Source organism: Cetorhinus maximus, chromosome 25, assembly GCF_964194155.1.
Source record: "Cetorhinus maximus chromosome 25, sCetMax3.hap1.1, whole genome shotgun sequence".
NCBI classification, from domain to species: domain Eukaryota; kingdom Metazoa; phylum Chordata; class Chondrichthyes; order Lamniformes; family Cetorhinidae; genus Cetorhinus; species Cetorhinus maximus.
Genome location: NC_135903.1, coordinates 34,618,034 through 34,637,635, shown reverse-complemented (window position 1 = coordinate 34,637,635; position 19,602 = coordinate 34,618,034). Strand labels below are relative to the sequence as shown.

Below are 19,602 nucleotides of genomic sequence, written 5' to 3'. Positions count from 1 at the left end.
GTCACTGACTAGGCCAGCATTTATTGCCCATCCCTAATTGCCCTATTCAGGGGGCATTTTAAAAGTCAAGGAGTCACATGTAGGCCAGACCATGTAAGGACAGCAGATTTCCTTCCCTAAATGACATTAGTGAACCAGATGGGTTTTTAACAACAGTCAACAATGGTTTCATGGTCATCAGACTCTGAATTCCAGGTTTTTCTTTTAATTGAATTGAAATTCCATCATCTGCCGTGGTGGGGTTCAAACCCAGGTCCCCAGAGCATTACCCTGGGTCTCTAGATTATCAGTCCAGTGACAATACCGCTATGCCACCACTTCCCCCCAATGCTTCCATCTACACTGCTTACACAATGCTGCCCATCTTTGTTTTATTAGCAGATTTGGTATGAGAATATTTTTTTTCATCCCAACATATAAGTCTTAAATAAAGAAAGAGTGAATAGTTGACTACTCAACTCAGAACTTTGCAGGACAGCGCTAGTCGCCCTTGTTCCTGGGATTTATTTCGAGGTTTAGTGGCTGAGATAGAAACTTATCTCAACATTCGAGAGAAGATTGGGAAGGAAAGAGATTTGAAGGGCAATGAAAACAGGGTGGATAAATGTAAATGAAATTATTTCCTTGCATGCACTGCCCTGGCCTCATGCTCTGTTTAAGTGTCACAGTTTTGACGTATTTCTATGTCCGCCAGTTTTTATTGAAAAAAGATGTTTTCGAAACAATGAAGGAGATTGAGGAAATTGGCCAAGAGAACGGACATCCACTGACAAAGGGTTCAAAAACTTAAAGGATATCATTTAGAAGTTAGGAATAAATAGAAAATGCAGCTGTTTGACACAAAGTGTATTAAAAATATAGAATAAGTTAAAAAGGATGACAGAAACATTTTGAATAGGTTCGAGCAATAGTTGAATGGTGTTTCTGGAAAGGGTTGGGCTGGAGGGATCTGGGGAGTAGATGAGTTTTAAACAACCACTTTGAGCTTGTCGTAGAGGAGGTGGTGGTGTAGTGATATCGTCACTAGACGAGAAATCCAGAGACCTAGGGTAATGCTCTCAGGACCGGAGTTCGAATCCCGCCATGGCAGATGGTGGAATTTGAATTTTAAAAAAATAATCTGGGAATTAGAAGTCTAATGATGACTATGAAACTATCCTCAATTGTTGTAAAACCCCATCTGGTTCACTAATGCCCTTTAGGGAAAAAAATCTGTTGTCCTTACCTGGTTTGGCCTACATGTAACTACAGACCCGTAGCAATGTGGTTGACTCTTAAATGCCCTCTGAGATGGCCAAGCAAGCCACTCAGTTGTATCACAATCGCTAGAAAGCCTATAAGGAATATAAGGGCTTCAGCGGTTCAAGAAGGCAGCTCATCACCATCTTCTCAAGGGCAATTAGGGATGGGCAATAAATGCTGGCCTAGCCCACATCCCATGAATAAATAATTTTTAAAAATTCAAATGAAGTTTTTCCGCTCTAAAGTTTATTTTGGTTCTGGCGTCAGCAACCATCAGAGTCCATTTCCCAGAGACACCTATCCTCGTTGCAGATGTGTTAAACTGTTGCACTAGCAAAGAGAATTAAAGGACGCAAAAGGCTTGAGGTGCAGCAGAAACTTGTAAATAGCAGAACTTCACTTTCGTTGCTTTTATCCAGAGTGAAGGCTGGTACTCACTTGCACAGGTGTCTGAAGAGAACTTGCATGGTATCATGGTTGGGTACAGGGAGTGAGCGGATCAACTCTTGCATATATGTCAAACGCTGACCAGGATCTCCCAGTTCTGTTTTTAAAAAAAGGAAACATTTTAAAAAGGGGCAGGAACATTCAATCCAGTTTTTAGGGAGAAATAGAGGACTTTGTCTCAGTTTTTGCCACAGTTATGTTTTCTTCTGCCATACTCTTTTAGGGTTGATAGGCCCTACAAAAGTCAGACTGATGAGGGTTCAGATGAAATGCATGACAACATAGTCCAGTCCAGGAGTCATCCTCCGCCATTTCCGCCAACTCCAGCATGATGCCACTACCAAACACATCTTCCCTTCACCCCGCCTGGCGGCTTTCCGCAGGGATCATTCCCTCCGGGACACCCTGGTCCACTCCTCCATCACACCCTACACCTCAAACCCCTCCCACGGCACCTTCCCATGCAACCGCAGAAGGTGCAACACCTGCCCCTTTACTTCCCCCCTCCTCACCGTCCAAGGGCCCAAACACTCCTTTCAAGTGAAGGAGCACTTCACTTGCACTTCCCTCAATTTAGTCTACTCATTCGCTGCTCCCAATGCGGTCTCCTCTACATTGGAGAGACCAAACGCAGACTGGGTGACCGCTTTGCGGAACACCTTTGGTCTGTCTGCAAGCATGATCCAGACCTCCCTGTCACTTGTCATTTTAACACACCACCCTGCTCTCATGCCCACATGTCCGTCCTTGGCCTGCTGCAATGTTCCAGTGAAGCTCAACGCAAACTGGAGGAACAGCACCTCATCTTCCGACTAGGCACTTTGCAGCCTTCCGGACTTAATATTGAGTTCAACAATTTCAGATCATGAACTCTCTCCTCCATCCCCACCCCCTTTCCGATCCCCCTTTTTCCAATAATTTATAATTCTTTTTTTACAACTATATTTTTTTCTTCTCCCTATTTTTAAATTTATTTTGATCTATTCTTTCATCTCCACCTTTTAGCCCATTTCGATCCCTTCCCCCCACTCCACCCGCACTAGGGCCATCTGCCACTAGCTTGCTTCCCTTAATGTCCCCATTAGTACATCTTTTAGATAATATCACCACCATCAACACCCCTTTGTCCTTTTGTCTATGACACCTTTGGCAGTCTCTTCTTGGCCTCCATCTATCACTGGCCCCCTACCGAGCTCTCCTGTCCCACCCCCTTCTACCAGCTTATATTTCATCTAATTTCAATTTGTCTTAGTTTTGATGAAGGGTCATATGGACTCGAAATGTCAACTGTATCCCTCTCCGCAGACGCTGTCAGACCTGCTGAGTTTCTCCAGGTATTTTTGTTTTTGTTACAGTCCAGTTGATTGCAGCTTAACATTAACTCAAGTGCTTGCGCATATGGAAACATTGAGCACAAAACCACGAGCTACATTTCACAACACACTAAGTAAGGGTCATCTTTCATATTCAATCCAGTTTATAGGTGGTTGTCAACAAAGGAACACAAGGGGCTGTATTTAAGCCCACTCCCAAGGAGTTGTTAGGACAACAGCATGAAATGTTAACTCTGTTCTCACTCCACAGATACTGCCTGAGATGCTGAGTATTTCTAGCATTTTCTGTTTAAACTTAAAAGCGTGCTGGGAAAGCTAGGGGAATGGGACTCTGTAGAGATCAGAAACAGGCCCATTGGGCAGAATGGCCTCCTTCTGTGCTATAAAATTCATGCAATGCCACCTCAGCCACACAAAGCATTCTCTTTATCCTTTCCTATCTCCATTACAATGCAAATCTTGCAAGGTTTTATTGGATTGTGGTATATCGATATTGGCTGCTCGTTATGTTTTCAAATCCTACTCTTTTCAGTACTGAGTAAAAGGTTAATTTCTAAAAAGATTTGTTAAATTTTGTAAAGGATCCCTTTTAAAAGGAGTACATGGCTCATTCACAATACATGACTCCACTCTGATGGAGATCTTACAGCCTCTCAGTGGTAACCTTAACCAGCCAATAAGTACAGTCAAACTAAACCCATGTCAGCACTTTTAAACAACTATACTTGTATTTATATAGCACCCTTAACATAGCAAATCATCCCAAGATGTTTCACAGGAGAGTTATCAAACAAAATTTGACACCAAGTCACACAAGGAGATATTATGCCATTTGACCAAAAGCATGAACAAACAGGATCCCTATTTTGTTGATATTTTTGCACACTTGGATACCGATTTCCACAGCTTTCAGTTACCTGTTACAACCTGATACTTTGGGCAGAATTTTACAGCCCCATCGGGGTAGGGCCAAGCCATTCCAAACTCCATTGACTACGGCAGGACCATAAAATCCCGCTGGCATAAAATTAAGGCTTTTGTGTCTATGTAAACATAAGCAAAAACAAGCGATTGCCTGTACAGAACCAGATTTCCTGGGATCTCCACCCATTGATTTTAAACCAAGCCAAGAAAAAGAATGGATTAAGCTATAAACTGTATTTGATAGAACTGCCAATTCTGGTGATAAAAAGCTAAATGAATAACAAACCCAACCTTTGGTCAGCCTAGTTTCAAATTCTGAAAATGTGCTGTTTACAATCTCATTAACAATGGCTGAGTGTAAAGTATCCAAGTTTGCCAATGATTTAAAACTAGCTGGGTGAGTGAGCGGTGAGAGTGGTGCAGAGAGATATACTCAGGTCAACCGAGGGAGTAAGAAGGTGGCAGCTCTGAGAATAATGTGATGAACGTGAAATTATCCACTTTGGCAGGATGAACAGAAAAGTAGAATATTTTTAAAAAGATGACACGCCATTAAATGTTGGTGTTCAGAGCGATTTGGGTGCCCTTACATACACGTCACTGAAAGTTAGCATACAGATACAGCAAGCAAAAAGGAAAGCATATAGGGCATTAGCCTTTATTGTAAGGGGATTGGAGCACAAGAACAAGGAAATCTTGATGCAATTATTCACACTGCTTCCATAGTGTTAAGTGCTTTATTATTTGCAACCAATCAGTTCCCATTGACCTTACCCTCCCAAACTCAATTCTCTCTGGTCCATAGGTATCTCCAAGGAAACAAGCAATTTTGTATTTTGAAAGCAATATTTGTATATTACTGGATATTTTGTAGCACAATACTTTATTATCCACAAATCCGGCTTCTCATTGTCAGTGTTTCTTCAGGCTTTCCGACTGCAATGTCAACCGTCATAATATAGAGCAGGATTTTCCCTTGTTGGGCGGGCCCGGAAGCGGCCGTGAAACCGACCACCGCCCGCGATCAGGTCCTGACCGCGATTTCATGCTGGCAGGCCAATTAAAGCCCGCCCAACGTGAAACGCGGCTCCGCACTGGCCTGGAAGGGTCGAGCAGGGGGCGGGCTCCTATTGGCCGCCGGGTCCAATGGCGACCGGTTTAAATGCGACCCAGGCAGCCTCTGGAAGGCCATCACGGGGGGGACGTTTCCTGAGCCGGCACAATGGACCCGAGTGAAGCTGGGCACGGCAGGCGGGAGGGCTGGTCGGATGGGCCACTCGGCCGCCCGCTTCTCTGATAAGTGCCTCGCCGTCCTCCTGGAGGAGGTGGCTGCCAGGAGGGACATCCTTGTCCCCACGGATGGGTGGAGGAGGCCACCGCACCTCACCAAGATAGCATGGGAGGAGGTGGCAGCAATGGTGAGCAGCTGTGATGTGGCGGGGCACTCCTGGGTGCTGTGCCAGAAGTGCTTCAATGACCTGCTGAGCTCAGGAAGGGTGAGTACCATGTTGGCATGGGTCAGTGTGCAGAAGTGTTAAGGTCTGCCCATCCCCCGCACCTTGGACTTCAGGAGTGTTAGAGCCTGAGTGCCAACTGTCAAATCATGCTGGTGCTGGTCAGGGAGGTGAGCCCTGGCAGCTTGGACGGAGGGCCATGACTCAGATGTGCCCTGCAAGGTGCTCCTCAGCTGGGGTTGGCCAGGCTGCAATGGGGCTACATGTACAGAGTGGACTAATCAATGCTCCTCAGGAGAAGACTACCCACAACAATATAGAAAGGTCGCGGGCTGATGGAGGCCCCGCTAGCCTCCTGATCCTTTCGAGGTATGAGCAAGATGCCCTGGAGCTTGAGAGCTGGCACCTCCCATGTGCAACCGGGCGTGGAGAGGCGGGAGTGCCAGAGCTGAGAATTTTGGCTTCTGCAACCATCCTACTGTAGTCGTTTCATTGATGTGAGCTTCAAACCTGGAGTCCCCATTGATCAATGATAGACCGAGGGCACCATGATGCAGGTCTCTGATATCTCACCAGGGTGCCTGGCATGCACAGTGACAGTGTGATGACTTTAACCAATGACATGTCCTTCTTCTCCCTTTTAGGTTCGCCAGCAGACGTCCAATCTCTAGACCCCGAAAGGCCGACACCGGAGGACCACCGGCGTCATCTGGACCTGCGTCACACCCGCTCTCTGAAGCAGGCACCAGCACATTGGTGGTCATTAGAATGGCGGCTAGTATCTCAGTGCACATTGGTGAGGGCACTTTACAATCGCTTGAGGTGCAGGCGGAGGCAGAGAGTGCCCAGAGCGCCGGCAATTGGAGGACTGGTGGGGACCAGGACGATGCTGAGTTGAAGGCTGATGATGGGCCCCTGGAGTCGCCTATTAGGCAGCAGATGCTGGATGTCCAGCGGAATGTGTGGAAAGATCTGGTGGTGATCCATGAGGGTATGCATGCCATGGTCTCTGTGATGGAGCAGTCCATTCAAAGCCTGAGCACTGTGTTGACCCTCATGGCCGAGCACACTGCCTCCTCCATTGAGAATGGCTACTCTCATGGGGAGGCAGCTCCAGGAACAGAATGAGGGGTTCCTGAGGTTGCGCTTGGACCTGCAGGCTCTCACACAGGCACTGACCTCTGGTGGTCAGTGTCCATGTGGGAGATGGATGAGGCACCCAGTATCCCAGCTAGGTGCCTGTCCATCCATGGTGTGCAGGAAGGTCCAGTGCGACCTCAAGTTGGTGCATGAGCTGCCTGTTGTCTCTGTGGGCTCCTCTCAGGGTGCTCTGGATGATAGCAGCAGCTTCTCCCCCCCTCCGCCAGTGATCGTGGCATCTGACGAGGCTGCAATGACTTGGGAGATGCCAGCCGTGGCACTGGCCGCTCCCTCCCAGACAGGGATAGCACAGGCTCCACGGGCCAGAGGAAGACCGCCAAGGACATCAAGGCCAACAGGACAGCAGAGTCAGCAGGCTGCCTCCAATGCCAGTGCCAACGAGGGTACAGCACCTAGACGTAGCACTCGCAAACTTATGTTAGAGGCACCATGAGCACAAGAGGGACAGGTCATGGGTGATTTGATGTTCATTTATGTTTACTTTATCTCTACTGGTCTGGGAATGAAGACCAGAAAAGTTTATGTAAATAGTTTGAAATTGTCAAAATGAGATCAATTTTGTTTTTGTCGCCATGGCCTGAGTATGCTTCCCCTTTTAACTTTATTTGTGCAGGGTATGCCAGTCTGTAATGCTGGATGTAGGTGGCCCTGAACTTTATTGCACAGGCAATAAGTGCTCTTTGTGTTCAAATGAAAGGGTCCTTTCAGACACCTGGGGTGGAGGAGGCAGCCCTGGCATGTGGATGAAGCTGATCATTGGTAGCCGAGCTGAAGGAACGTTGGATCAAGGTGTCCCTGCCTCCCTGGAGGTTACCGAGATCTGGCTCCATGCCCTCAGCATTATCCTCATCGTGCTCATCTTCGGATTGTTACTGGGCTCATCCTCTGTGGCCTGTGCAGCTGTGTCAAGATCCTCTTCCTCCAGTGGATCCCCCCTTGCCAGTGCCAGATTGTGGAGGGTGCAAAATGCAACCACCATCAGTGACACCCGCTCTGGGAGGCTATTGTAGTGCTCCCCATGTATGGTCCAGGCATCAGAATCACATCTTGAGAAGACCTATGGTTGTCTCTACCACTGCCCTTGTGGAGGCCTGATTCGTATTGTAACGCTTCTCTGCCTCTGTTCTTGGATGGCGGAGAGGTGTCATGAGCCACCTCTTCAATGGATAGCCCCTGTCACCCAGCAGCCATCCATCCAGTCAGGCTGGAGCACTGAAGAGCCTCAGCACCTGGGAGTGTCTCAGGATGTATGCGTCATGAGAGCTGCCTGGGTACCTTGCACAGACTTGCAGAATCTGCATCCTGTGGTTACACACTATCTGCACGTTCATCAAGCGGAATCTCTTCCTGTTGACAAAGGCACCCGGCTGACCCACTGGTGCCTTGATGGCCACATGTGTGCAGTCGATTGCACCCTGGATGCGGGGGAACCCAGCAATCGCTGCAAAGCCTCTGGCTCGCTCAGCCTGGCTGGCCTCGTCCATACGGTAAAGAATAACGGTCAGTACCCGTCTGAACAGAGCTTTTGTCACCAGCTTGACGCAACTGTGGACAGCTGATTGGGAGACTCGACACAGATCCCCCACTGACCCCTGGAAAGAGCCGGATGCATAGAAGTTGAGGGCCACTGTGACCTTCAGAGCTACTGGCATGGGGTGTCCACCCACACAGTCGGAGCTGATCTCAGGCTCAATCATTTGGCAAATGGAGGTCACTGTCTCCCTTGAGAGGCAGAGCCTCCTTCGGCATTGCACCTCGGACATATTGAGGTAGCTGTATCGCCGCCTGTAAACCCTGGCAGCAGGACAGTAGCATCTTCTGCTGCCCCTTCCACCTTAGATTACCTGCTGGCCCTGTGCCCCTTGTGCCCACGCCTCTCCTCCCACAGGTCCCTCCCCTGGAAGCTGCATAGGGACACGTGGCCTCCTCTCCCTTCTGCCTCTCTCTTCCTCCTCAGAGGAGGTGCCTCCAGCGGAGACCACAATCCCCGTTACCAGGGTAAGGGAAGGCTGTCTGATGCCTGGAAGGGTCCACACGGTTTGAATCCTCTGGGGGCCTGGCAGACAGCAATGAGCCCCGCAATGAAGCCTGGGAATGCTAAGAATGAAGTCCCGAACAGAGATGAACCTGCCAAGTACCAATAAGCAACCAATCTCCAAAACTCCTCACTGCTGACGCTGGCAATGCTGCTGATCCTTTTTATCCCGCCCTTGGATGAGGTTTGTGAAAATGTTGGCTGGCCGCCTGCCTGTTTTGCCCATGCGACGAGCAGAAAATCGCATGGGCAAGGAAAAATTAATTTTTCAATTAGACTGTTAAGGGCCTTAAGTGGCCACTTAATAAAAGGCGGATGCCGCTCTGGCACCTGCGCAGCCCTGAGTGCGCGATGACATCGGGACGCTCACCTGACATCATCGCGTGCTATTTTACTCCCATTCGGGTGGGGCACGCGCCCGCCCACGGGACGGAAAGTTCTGCCCATAGTTACAGGTTCTGGTCACTAGTTGGTCCTGTTAAGATACTGAAACCTCTCTCCCAGCTTTGCCACCATCTTGTATATATACATAAAAAACTTATAATCATCAACTGGCCATGGGCAATGTCACAGGCAACTTACCCATTTTAATATATCCATAACCTGTTCACAAAAACAGCAACTGGGGAGCTAAGATGGACAGTGTTACCCCAAAGATAAACATTCCACTTTTACTTACTCATTGCGGCAATGAAATTCTCAAAATGGCTGAATGGGAAAAGTGGCTCAGGCAGCTCCCGGAAGAAGAGTTTCAGGGCCCCAGTGATAACATGGACATCATCCCATGGGCCATCCTCCAGGTTCACATTTTCATCTGTGCAGAGATGGAAAGGAAAAGGAAAGAATTAACAAACTAAGCTTCAACAGAGCCACCACTGTGATAAAGGCTCACCCTTCTCAACCTCATCAATACTCTTTGAATCCTCATTTGTTGCTGTTTACTAAGGTAGACTGGGCAGTTCCTTTGTTCAAATCCTGCATGGTGCTGAGCAATCCCTAAGCTGGTTGATCTCAGCAATGGGGTCATTCCGGTTGGAAGATATGTCATGTTTCCATTCTCAATTGTTATCCAGTAACACAATGCTGGAATGTATGTGTGTGCATGTGGCAGGAGAAGGTCCAGCCCAGCTGTGATTCAGTATATGGTCGAGTAGCTTTCCAACCCTCCTTGCCAAAGTTTGCACAAAGAATGGCCACTTGGGGGAGGGACTGGCATTCCTGTATGAGTCAGTACAACTGCCAGGTGTGCAGAAAATTAGAACAAAATTAAGATACACGTATTTACTTAGGACAGGATTTTCAGTCAGGATAACTCGGGAGTCCTCTAAAAGTGGGTGGCAGGTCCTGGTTCCGGGAGTCCTGACCCCATTCCCGTGTTGTCCGGTTTTCTGGAGTGCCTTTAAAGGGTGGGGCTGGTTTGGGTCAAAAGCCCACACTCGGCACTCCTGACCTCACCGGCTCCATTGTGGGAACTGGCATGTCCTAGTCATCTGCAATTTACATGGAGTCGGGCCAGATTTTCAAAGAGTCGTTGTTCATGGCACCTCAGAGGTGTCATGAACCATAGTCTGCTAAAGGGAACCCAAAGGGGCCCTTCAAGCCCCCCCCCCATACCAAGGTATGCTCCCCCAAAAACCCCTATGGCCCCTCATGCCCCTCCATACCAAGCTATGGCACTTATATGCCCATTCACCTACGATACACAATGAACCTTATAGTGACAGAGGGAAGTGTAAAAAGAGCTTGGTAACATTGTACTTTCTTTAAAAAAAAAACTTCTTTTTACTACAGCCCAATAAAAGTGTCAATCATCCAGATTGTATAAACTATCAATAGCAAAAATTGCAAGCACTTGAAACCTCTTAACCTTTTGTAAATAAACATTGCGAGATTGGCAGCATAGATAAGAGAGCCAGATCTGTCAATCAAACAATGTTTTCTAAGGGATTCAGGATGAAAACCCAGCCCTTACTTAGACTTAGACCTAGTTCTTCTGGTCCTATGCTGGACAATGGCAGCAAGACTCTGCCACTGGCCCCAGTCTGTCGCAAGCCCTTTCTCTGCAGCCCAGGCAGTGCCCACTTTTGAAAGTCCTCCTTAAATGTACTTCGCATGGTCTTCTTTGGCTGGCCCCATATTCTTCTTGTCTGGTGGTGTCCATTCTAATGCCACTCTGGCATTACATCCGGGAAGACAAATACTTGTCCTTCCAGCTTCAGCCATCTCCCCATCGTGATATACTGCACCCTCCTCCGACCAGTCCTTTGTACTTCTTCATTGGTCATGCTGTCTCTCCACGTATGCCCAAGATCTTATATAGGCAGCACTGGTGAAAGACATCGTACTGACGTGACACCTTTGCTACTCTCTTCCATGACTCACTGACATAGATTGGAGTTTGTATTACTATCGACTGCAGCTTCATGGCCATATTGATGGTGTTGGCTGTCCAGGCCGTGTGGAGCCCGCTGGAAGATTGATGCTGATTTTCTGATTCTTATGTGGGCATTGATCTCTACATCACCCATCCTGGAGATGTTGCTTCCTCAGTAGGGAAAGTGGTCGACGTCCTTGATGATCTGTTGCTCGACAGTGATGTGGAAGCCTTGTTGCCATCTATCCGCCATTCTGTTTGTTTTCTCACAGCTGATGTACAAACCAACCTTGGTGCTGCTATTCTCAAGACTAGTGGTCATGTCTTGGAGCATGTGTGATTTTTCGGCCAGCAAGGTGATATCACCTGCGCAATCCAGGTCTGTCAATAGGTGGTGTTGCCACGGAATGCCAAAGTCTGCACTCACCGTCATCTTCCTCATAATGAAATCAATAACCAAGTGGAATGGAATGAGGAGAGTATACCTCCTTGCCGTACTCCCGAGATGATGTTGAAGGAGTCCATAAGTGCCCCTGCTGGTCTTGACACAACAGCTGGGGTCGTGGTATATATAATATATTAAAAGCTTCAAAGAAACATTTACATTAAAAAGAAATTAATTGTAAAGTTTTTTTTAAATTAATTCCTGGGATGTGGGTGTTGCTGGCTAGGCCAGCATTTATTACCCCTCCCTAATTACCCTCGTTCAGAGGGCATTTAAGAGTCAACCACATTGCTGTGGGTCTGGAGTCACATGTAGGCCAGACCAGGTAAGGATGGCAGATTTCCTTTCCTAAAGGACATTAGTTGTGGGCATTGGCTGTCCACCCCCTAGGACCCAGTAGCTTGATTGGTCATTTCGCAATCACATATGGGCCAAACCAGTTAAAGACAAATCATTAGTGCACTAATTGGGTTATTAATGACAATCTGATAGTTTCATGGGTTACTTTCGCTGACACTTTTTATTTAAACTGAATTCAAATTCTCAAACTACCATGACGGGGTTAATCTCACGGGTTCTGGAATCCTAGCCCAGTAACATAACCAACCTGCTTTCTGGTTTGCAAGCTTCCTTTCAACAATAATGTTTTCACCATTTAGATAATGTGGCCTTCACATAAAATGAATTGTTTACATTATTTCCAGTGGACTCTTTTATCTGAGGCCCATTAGGCAGTGCTATCACTTTTGGAAATATTTTAGCTAGATCTGAAAGGCATGTGAATCAGTAGGGACGAATGACTGCATAATTTCCCATTGAATTGCTGGGAGTTATCAAACTTTGCAAGACTGCATCATTTAGAACTGTAATACGAATCAAAATTCAAATACAACAAGCCTCACTTGACTGTAACCATTAATCTTCCTTCTCTATCTGGTGGACTGCGGGCTTTAAACCAAAACAATAATTTGAAAGTATGCTTTAAAAAGGGAGGGAACTTCCCTTTAACATTCACTCAAGAATCAAGGCGAGCGAGATACTAAAACAGAAAAACTCCACTGCCTGTATCCTAGTTCGCACCAAGTCCTGTTCCCCAACACCTCTGTGCTCTCTGACCTACACTGACACCCATTGAGCAATGCCTCAAATTTAAAATTCTCATTCTTGTCCTCAAATCCCATCATGGCCTCGCCTCTCCCTACTTCTGGAACATTCTCCAGCCTTAGAACTATGTGTTCCTTGAATTCTGGCCTCTTGTGCATGCTTGATTTCCATCATCCCACAATTGGCAGCCAGGCCTTCAGCTGTCTCAGCTCTGGAGTTCCATCCCTAAACCTCTCCGCCTCTTTCTTTGCTTTGAAGATGCTCCTTAAAAGCTACCAATTTGTTCAAGCTTCTGGTCGCCTCTCCTAATGTCGTCTTACATGGTGTGGTGTCAAATTCTGCCTGATTAAGCACCTGTGAAGTGCTTTTGGAGATTTTACAATGTTAAAGATGCTACCTAATTACAAGATGTTGATGTAGTTTTCAACAAGCTCTTCAATATGCAATGGACTCTCACCGTGATTGACTGTGTAACGTAGCTTCTGTATGATAGCCAGATTCCCACTGACTCGGTACAAGCCATCGATGTCCAAACCTAACAGGAGAGAAAAGGAGGTCATTGAGAAGTCTTTACATGGCACAGTTTTCAGACAGAAATCAGAGAATCCTGGTGATGACAGACCAGAAGGGTTTACAAAAGTATATCAAAGAATGACAATACCATATTATTATGCTTCAGTACCAAATTCAAAGTAAACTGCAAATATCATAGGGACCAGAAATATAATCTGTACTAATTACATAGATCATACAGCACATAAACAGGCCATTCAGTCCAACTGGTCTACGGCAGTATTCATGTTCCACACAAGGCTCCTCCCTCCCTTCTTCATCTCAGCCTATTCCTCAGCATATCCCTCTCTTCCTTTCTCCCTCATGTATTTATCTAGCATCTCCTTAAATGCCTCGATGGTATCTGCCTCAGCCACTCATGTTATGTTCCACATTCCGATCACTCTCTGGTATAACATAGGACTTAGGAGCAGGAACAGGACATTCAGCCCTTTCAGCATGCTCCATCAGTCGATAAGATCCTGGCTGATCTGACTATAATCTCAACTCTACTTTCCTGTTTGTTCCCCATAACCCGTGACTCCCTCCTCTATCAAAAATCTATCTAACTCAGCCTTGAATAAGTTCTATGTTCCACTCCCCACTGCTCTCTGGGGAAGAGAATTCCAGGCTAAAAACTCTCAGAGACAAAAAAATTCTCCTCATCTCCATTTTAACAGGGAGACCTCTTATTTTTTAAACTGAGTCCTTTATTCTGATCTCCCTCAAGAGGAAACATCCTTCCAGCATTCAAATCCCTTCATGTCTTATATGTTTCAATAAGATCACCTCTCATTCTTTTTAACTCCAGTGGATATAGGCCCAACCTGTTCAACTTTTCTTTATAGGATAAACCCTTCATTCCAGGAATGAGTCCAGTGAACATTCTCTGAACTGCTTCTAATTTAATTACATCCTTTTTCAAATGAAGGGACCAAAACTATACACAGCACTGCAGATGTGGTCTCACCAAGACCCTGTGCAGCTGAAGTAAAACTTCCCTACTCTCATATTCCATTCCTTTGCAATAAATGCCAATTTGCCTTCCTAATCACTTGCTGTACCTGCATACTATTTTGTGATTCGTGTACCAGGACACCCAGATCCCTCTGCACCACCAAGTTCTGCAATCTCTCTCCACTTAAATGATGTATTGCTTTTCTAATCTTCACAGGTTAAAATCGTACATAGGTCTTTGTTAATCTAGGCAGTGATGGTGGGGCTTTAGCATAACCTGGGTCAAACAGAGGAAATGTTCTCCAAGATAGAACCACCACATAAATTCCTCATTAGATGTATTCTTGATAATCAGTAATAATCCATGATCAGGAGACTGGCTGAGTTTTTGCATGTTTTGGCTTTAGGACTAGGTAAGATTTATAAGATTTAGAAAACAAGTCAAGCACGGAGCTTTTCCATCACATCCCAAAAGTGTCACCCAGGCAAAGCATATGTCGACATTGGTCGTGCAAGGTTCCACCCCTACTTTTCCAAACAGCTTCACTCTGGCTTCCCTTCCTGTTCGTGCGCTGTCACTTCTGGAGTCGCCAAGGTTTAACCTTTGGCCATTTCCTGTTGGTGACATCACCTGCAGGGAATGGGTCAGTTCTATACACATGCTAATAAAACCCAGCTCGATAGCTCCACCATGTCCCTCGCCTCTATGACCATCTCCATGCTGTCAGAGTGCCCACCTGGTATCAAGCCATGGATAAATTTAAAAATGGATATCAGAAAGACTGAACTCATTGGTTTTATGCTACCCTGTAGCTGCCTTGGATGTCACACCACTTCCTCCTGGTTTCAAAATGATCTGCCAACCTCGTAAAGCCTAATTTTGTATTTCTGTTAGAAGTCACTCTTCCAGGTTCCTTGTCGGGCCTCCCCTCTTCCAGCTTCAGCTCCTGTGGCGTGAGGGTGAAATGAGTGATGAGTTCACTTGGCATCATGACTAGTAAAGCTGGCTAATATTCTGGAAACTAAGTGTGCTGCTCAGTGTTTTACAAGCAGCCAGATTAGCGCTTGGGAATTAGCTGATAAACCTGTCTTAATACAAAGAGCCTATTACTCCACCAAACGTTCTGTGCTTAGCTTGTTATTTTTTGCTGAGAATAGATAAACAGAAGTATCCCATCTTTACCCCTAGTCCTATTCCTACCTTCCTGGACTGTCACTTCCCCCTTTCCCCCCTGAATTTCCTACTCCCTACTGGCACAATCGATCATTTGCAACCCAGTATCTGGCCAAGTACTTCCTTTCAGGCCCTCATTTCCTGGATCTCTTTCACCGGGTTCTTGATAGGCCATCGTTGGTTCAGCCACAGCTCCACCAGACCAATTGGCCCAAAGCAATGATACTGGCTATTGCAGGCCTGCTCCCTGTCAATGCTGACTCCTTTCCCCCATCCTTCTCTTCCCACCCGAGTGCTCAGGCCCCACTTCAGGTTCCTTTTTCTGCGTTTACCAAGCAGCAAGATCACGCCTGCAGCTGTTGCAGCTTTGGGTAGTGTGAGTAACACACAGGCGGAATGCAGACAACAGGAAGGAAGGGCTTACAGATAGAAGAGAGATTGAGAATGGATACGGAGGTGCTACAAAAACATTTGTGAGCCATCTCAAGAGAGCGAAGGAATGGAAGGTAAACAGGTGGAGATAGAAAGAGATAGAGAGGAGTTAGATAGAAAATGTTTGCGAGTTAGGAAAAGTTTGAAAGTGGAAGACAGCAAAAAAGTTCTTACAGGAAGAGAAAGATGAGATCTTATTTTCTGTTGATTACCACCCTGGGAGACCAGCAAGTAAAATTAAAAATGGAGTAATGAAGCTGAAGTTATATTCCATTGACAGCAATCAGAAATATCTCTGAAACATGCACCTTCCACTGGTAATGACAGAATACCAAACCATTACCTCGTTCCTCCACAGCTTGAATGCACTTCACCACAAAGTTTGGCACAGTGTTGCTCTCCCGCTGGCACAGATCCTCCAAAACGCAGCCAAATACTTGATCTGTAAAACACAAGTGCATAATGCTGAGCCTCTAACCATTAAAAGACCCACAGCAGCCTTTCTGGGCTAACACAACCGAAATTGGAAAAGCCAGAGAAGTGAATGAGCATCAGAGCATTTAAAGCTTGGCCAGAGATAGTGCTGTAAACTCTACAGATATACCAATGGTACATTATCTCACAGAGCGTATACGGTTACATGTACACATTCCAAACTACATTAATAAGGCTGATTTATTCAAATCAGACTATAGTTACCTTAACATAAGAAATGTACACATACTTGTGTACTTAATCCACAATTCATATATATTCAAAATAATTGGCTCCATCTTCAAACTAGCATCAGAAAGTGCTGGCCTGCAGGAATTTGAAGAAATAAATACCTACCTACCTGGTCTTGAAAATTACATTGACCCTTCCGTTTGCCGGAGCTGCTTGGGGCCTGTATTTAAAGACTCCTTGCAGGCCCCAGTGAAGTGTAGCTCCAGCGTATTCAAGGAGGTCACACCCCCTTTGTTACAGCACATGTTGCCATAAAGCAGGAAAGTCGAAAGGGCCAGTGAAATTAACAGGCCAGGGAGAAGGAAAGTGTCTAAAGTAAGTGGATAGGGTTTGAGGGGTGGGGGCGTCGGTTGGAGCTGCTGTGTGCGTGGGGGGATGGGGATGGGGTGAGGGGGTCTAAGGTTGGAGGCGGAGGTCAGTCGTGGGTCATGGGGTGGGTCTAATGTCCGGGGGTGTACTGTGGGATGGGGCGGGGGGGGTGCTCTGAGGTCCGGGAGGGCTGGGTGGGAGTCAGAGGTCCCAGGAGGGGGATTTCATGGGGCAGGTGGGGGATCGGAGGTCAGGAGGCTTGGGGTAGTCGCAGGTCGGGGGGGGGGCGGTGTCGAGTCTGGATCTTTACAATAATTACCCAGAAGTAAGAAAGGGTTTTAATTCTTCTAACTTTTTCTGGGTAACTATTGGTATAACGCCGGTGGAACCATCCGAAGTTTGCAATTTAAACCGAATTTTCGGATGGTTCCCGTCGCAGCGCAATTGCCCAAAGGAAGTGTGCACTTGTAAGGTAAGTAAGTTTTACAGTAAGTAAAAATATACACAACCATAAGAACTACAGAAAGCAAAACATGTAAACATTTATACTTTTTTGACGTGCCTCATAAGCTTTCAGTAAATCCGTTGCTTTTTGTTCCAACTTCCCATATGTCTTTGCCCACCTTATAAAGTCGCAGGAAATAAAGCACAGCAGGAGGACTGTTCCCAGTAAGGTCTTGTGTTGCTATGGAAACACTAGGGCTGTGAAACCTTGCAGACTGGCTGGTTTTGGGGTTTTCCTGTCCAAAGACAAATGCACAGCCCTCAAGCTGCAACGTGGTGACAAGGCGAAGACAGATCAGTAAGGTTGGGGGTGAGAATCGGTCCATGACTATGCCAATTTTGCATTCTTTTCTCAGTTGTCAGGGTGCTCTATTTAAAACAAGATGGCTGGCAGGGATGGGTGATCTGTGGAATCCCCTGTGCCCTTCGATTGTTGCTATGCAGCCTCACGCTCTCTCCCTTACCCTGGATATAACCCTTTTCCCCTCACACTCTGCAGGGTTGGTCTCCGCAGCAGGAAGTTTTTTAGCTTGGTCTTCACTTTCTTGTGATCTGCAGCACAGTAATGCAGGCTCTTACCTGGGGACTTTCCAGAGGGATTCCCCAGCACATCTTTGAGGTAACCCCCCAAACTTGACACTGGGGAGCTTGGAAGTTATGGGCCAATGTATATGACTACATTAATATTCATAATATACACTTACCAACCCACCAATTATATTAACATGGTGGGTGATTGTATACTAACGTACCTACATGCATTAATATGATAAAGACACTAATAGTGTCTTGACATTAACATGAGGGGAGGCAGTGGCATAATGGTAATGTCAGTGGACTAGGAATCCAGAGGCCCAGGCTAATAGTCTCCGGATATCAGTTCGAATCCTACAATGGCAACCTTCTCCAGTTCCTACTTCCTATACACTTACATTTTTATGATAGCCACCTGACATTTCCTGTACCAAAATTATTTTTCTCCGGTATGTTTTGCTCCCTTTTGTGTTGTGCTTTTCCTAGTGTTTCCATAGCAACACAAGACCTTATTGGGAACAGGTGTGATGGGCCAAATGTCCTCCTGCTGTGCTTTATTTCCTGCGACTTTATAAGGTGGGCAAAGACATATGGGAAGTTGGAACAAAAAGCAACGGATTTACTGAAAGATTATGAGGCACATCAAAAAAGTATAAATGTTTACATGTTTTGCTTTCTGTAGTTCTTATGGTTGTGTGTATTTTTACGTCCTCTATTCATCTGTTTGAGACAGGATGTCAAATGCTGCCCATTAACTCACTACAGCGCAGTGATTAATTTGTAAACAGGCAGGGCTGTGAAACCTTGCAGACTGGCTGGTTTTGGGGTTTTCCTGTCCAAAGACGAATGCACAGCCCTCAAGCTGCAACGTGGTGACAAGGCGAAGACAGATCAGTAAGGTTGGGGGTGAGAATCACTCAATGACTATGCCAATTTTGCACTCTTTTCTCAGTTGTCAGGGTGCTCTATTTAAAACAAGATGGCTGGCAGGGATGGGTGATCTGTGGAATCCCCTGTGCCCTTCGATTGTTGCTATGCAGCCTCACGGTCTCTCCCTTACCCTGGATGTAACCCTTTTCCCTCACACTCTGCAGGGTTGGTCTCCGCAGCAGGAATTTTATTAACTTGGTCTTCACTTTCTTGTGATCTGCAGCATCAACAGTGTTGCCCACGGAGTTCCTCTGAGTGCCTGAAGTAAAGAGGTCAAAAGGAAGAGTTAATTCTGACATCACTTCCAGTACAGCAGGAGCAAGGTGGTTCAAAGCCAGGGAGCTGCACCAATCTTTGCAGCGTCAAAAAGCAAGTGATGTTTCAAGGTGGAGATTTTCTGTCCGACCTGCTGTGTTTCCAGCATTTTATTCATTGAATCGTACAACACATGAGGAGGCCATTTGGCTCATCGTGTCTCTGCCAGCCCTTTCAAGGAACTGTCTCTGCAAATTTTCTCCTTCAAAGTATTTTGAAAGTTATTATTGAATCTGCTTCCACCACCCTTTGAGTCAATGCATTCGAGACTTAACGCCTGGTGTAAAATCAATTACCTCATCTCCCCTCTAGGACTTTTGTCAATACGTAAATCCCTGCCCTCTGGTTACAGACTCTTCTGCCCAAAGTCCGCACTAAGCTGGGTGCGTGCACGGCTATTCAGTAGCTTGAAATGTACTGCGCAACCCTGGTTCGCTGAGAAATAATGGGTGTGCACAGCCTTGTAAAAAGATTGTGCACCAAAATAAGTGGGCCATACACAACTCAATTTTACAGGGAACATTTGCTCCTGATTTAATTATTGTTTCCATTCCAAATTTCCAGTATTCAAAGCTCAGTCCTGGGATCCCATGGGATGTCGCGGCATGTGGGGAGGACTTCACAGCCAATTAAGTATTTTTACAGTGCA

At 46.3% G+C, this 19,602-nt stretch overlaps 1 protein-coding gene across 6 annotated transcripts in view; it reads right to left on the bottom strand.

The window, feature by feature from the left end:
- The window catches only part of LOC144668049 (rho GTPase-activating protein 27-like), a 208,671-nt gene that overhangs the window by 10,796 nt on the left and 178,273 nt on the right, over positions 1-19,602 (bottom strand). For all 6 annotated transcript variants that reach the window (XM_078529796.1, XM_078529797.1, XM_078529798.1 and 3 more), the window contains 5 exons: positions 18,769-18,897; positions 15,979-16,077; positions 12,978-13,055; positions 9,277-9,411; positions 1,681-1,786 (listed from right to left, as the gene is read on the bottom strand). In XM_078529796.1, coding sequence (XP_078385922.1) covers positions 1,681-1,786; positions 9,277-9,411; positions 12,978-13,055; positions 15,979-16,077; positions 18,769-18,897 — 547 coding nt within the window. The remainder of the gene's footprint in view (positions 1-1,680; positions 1,787-9,276; positions 9,412-12,977; positions 13,056-15,978; positions 16,078-18,768; positions 18,898-19,602) is intronic.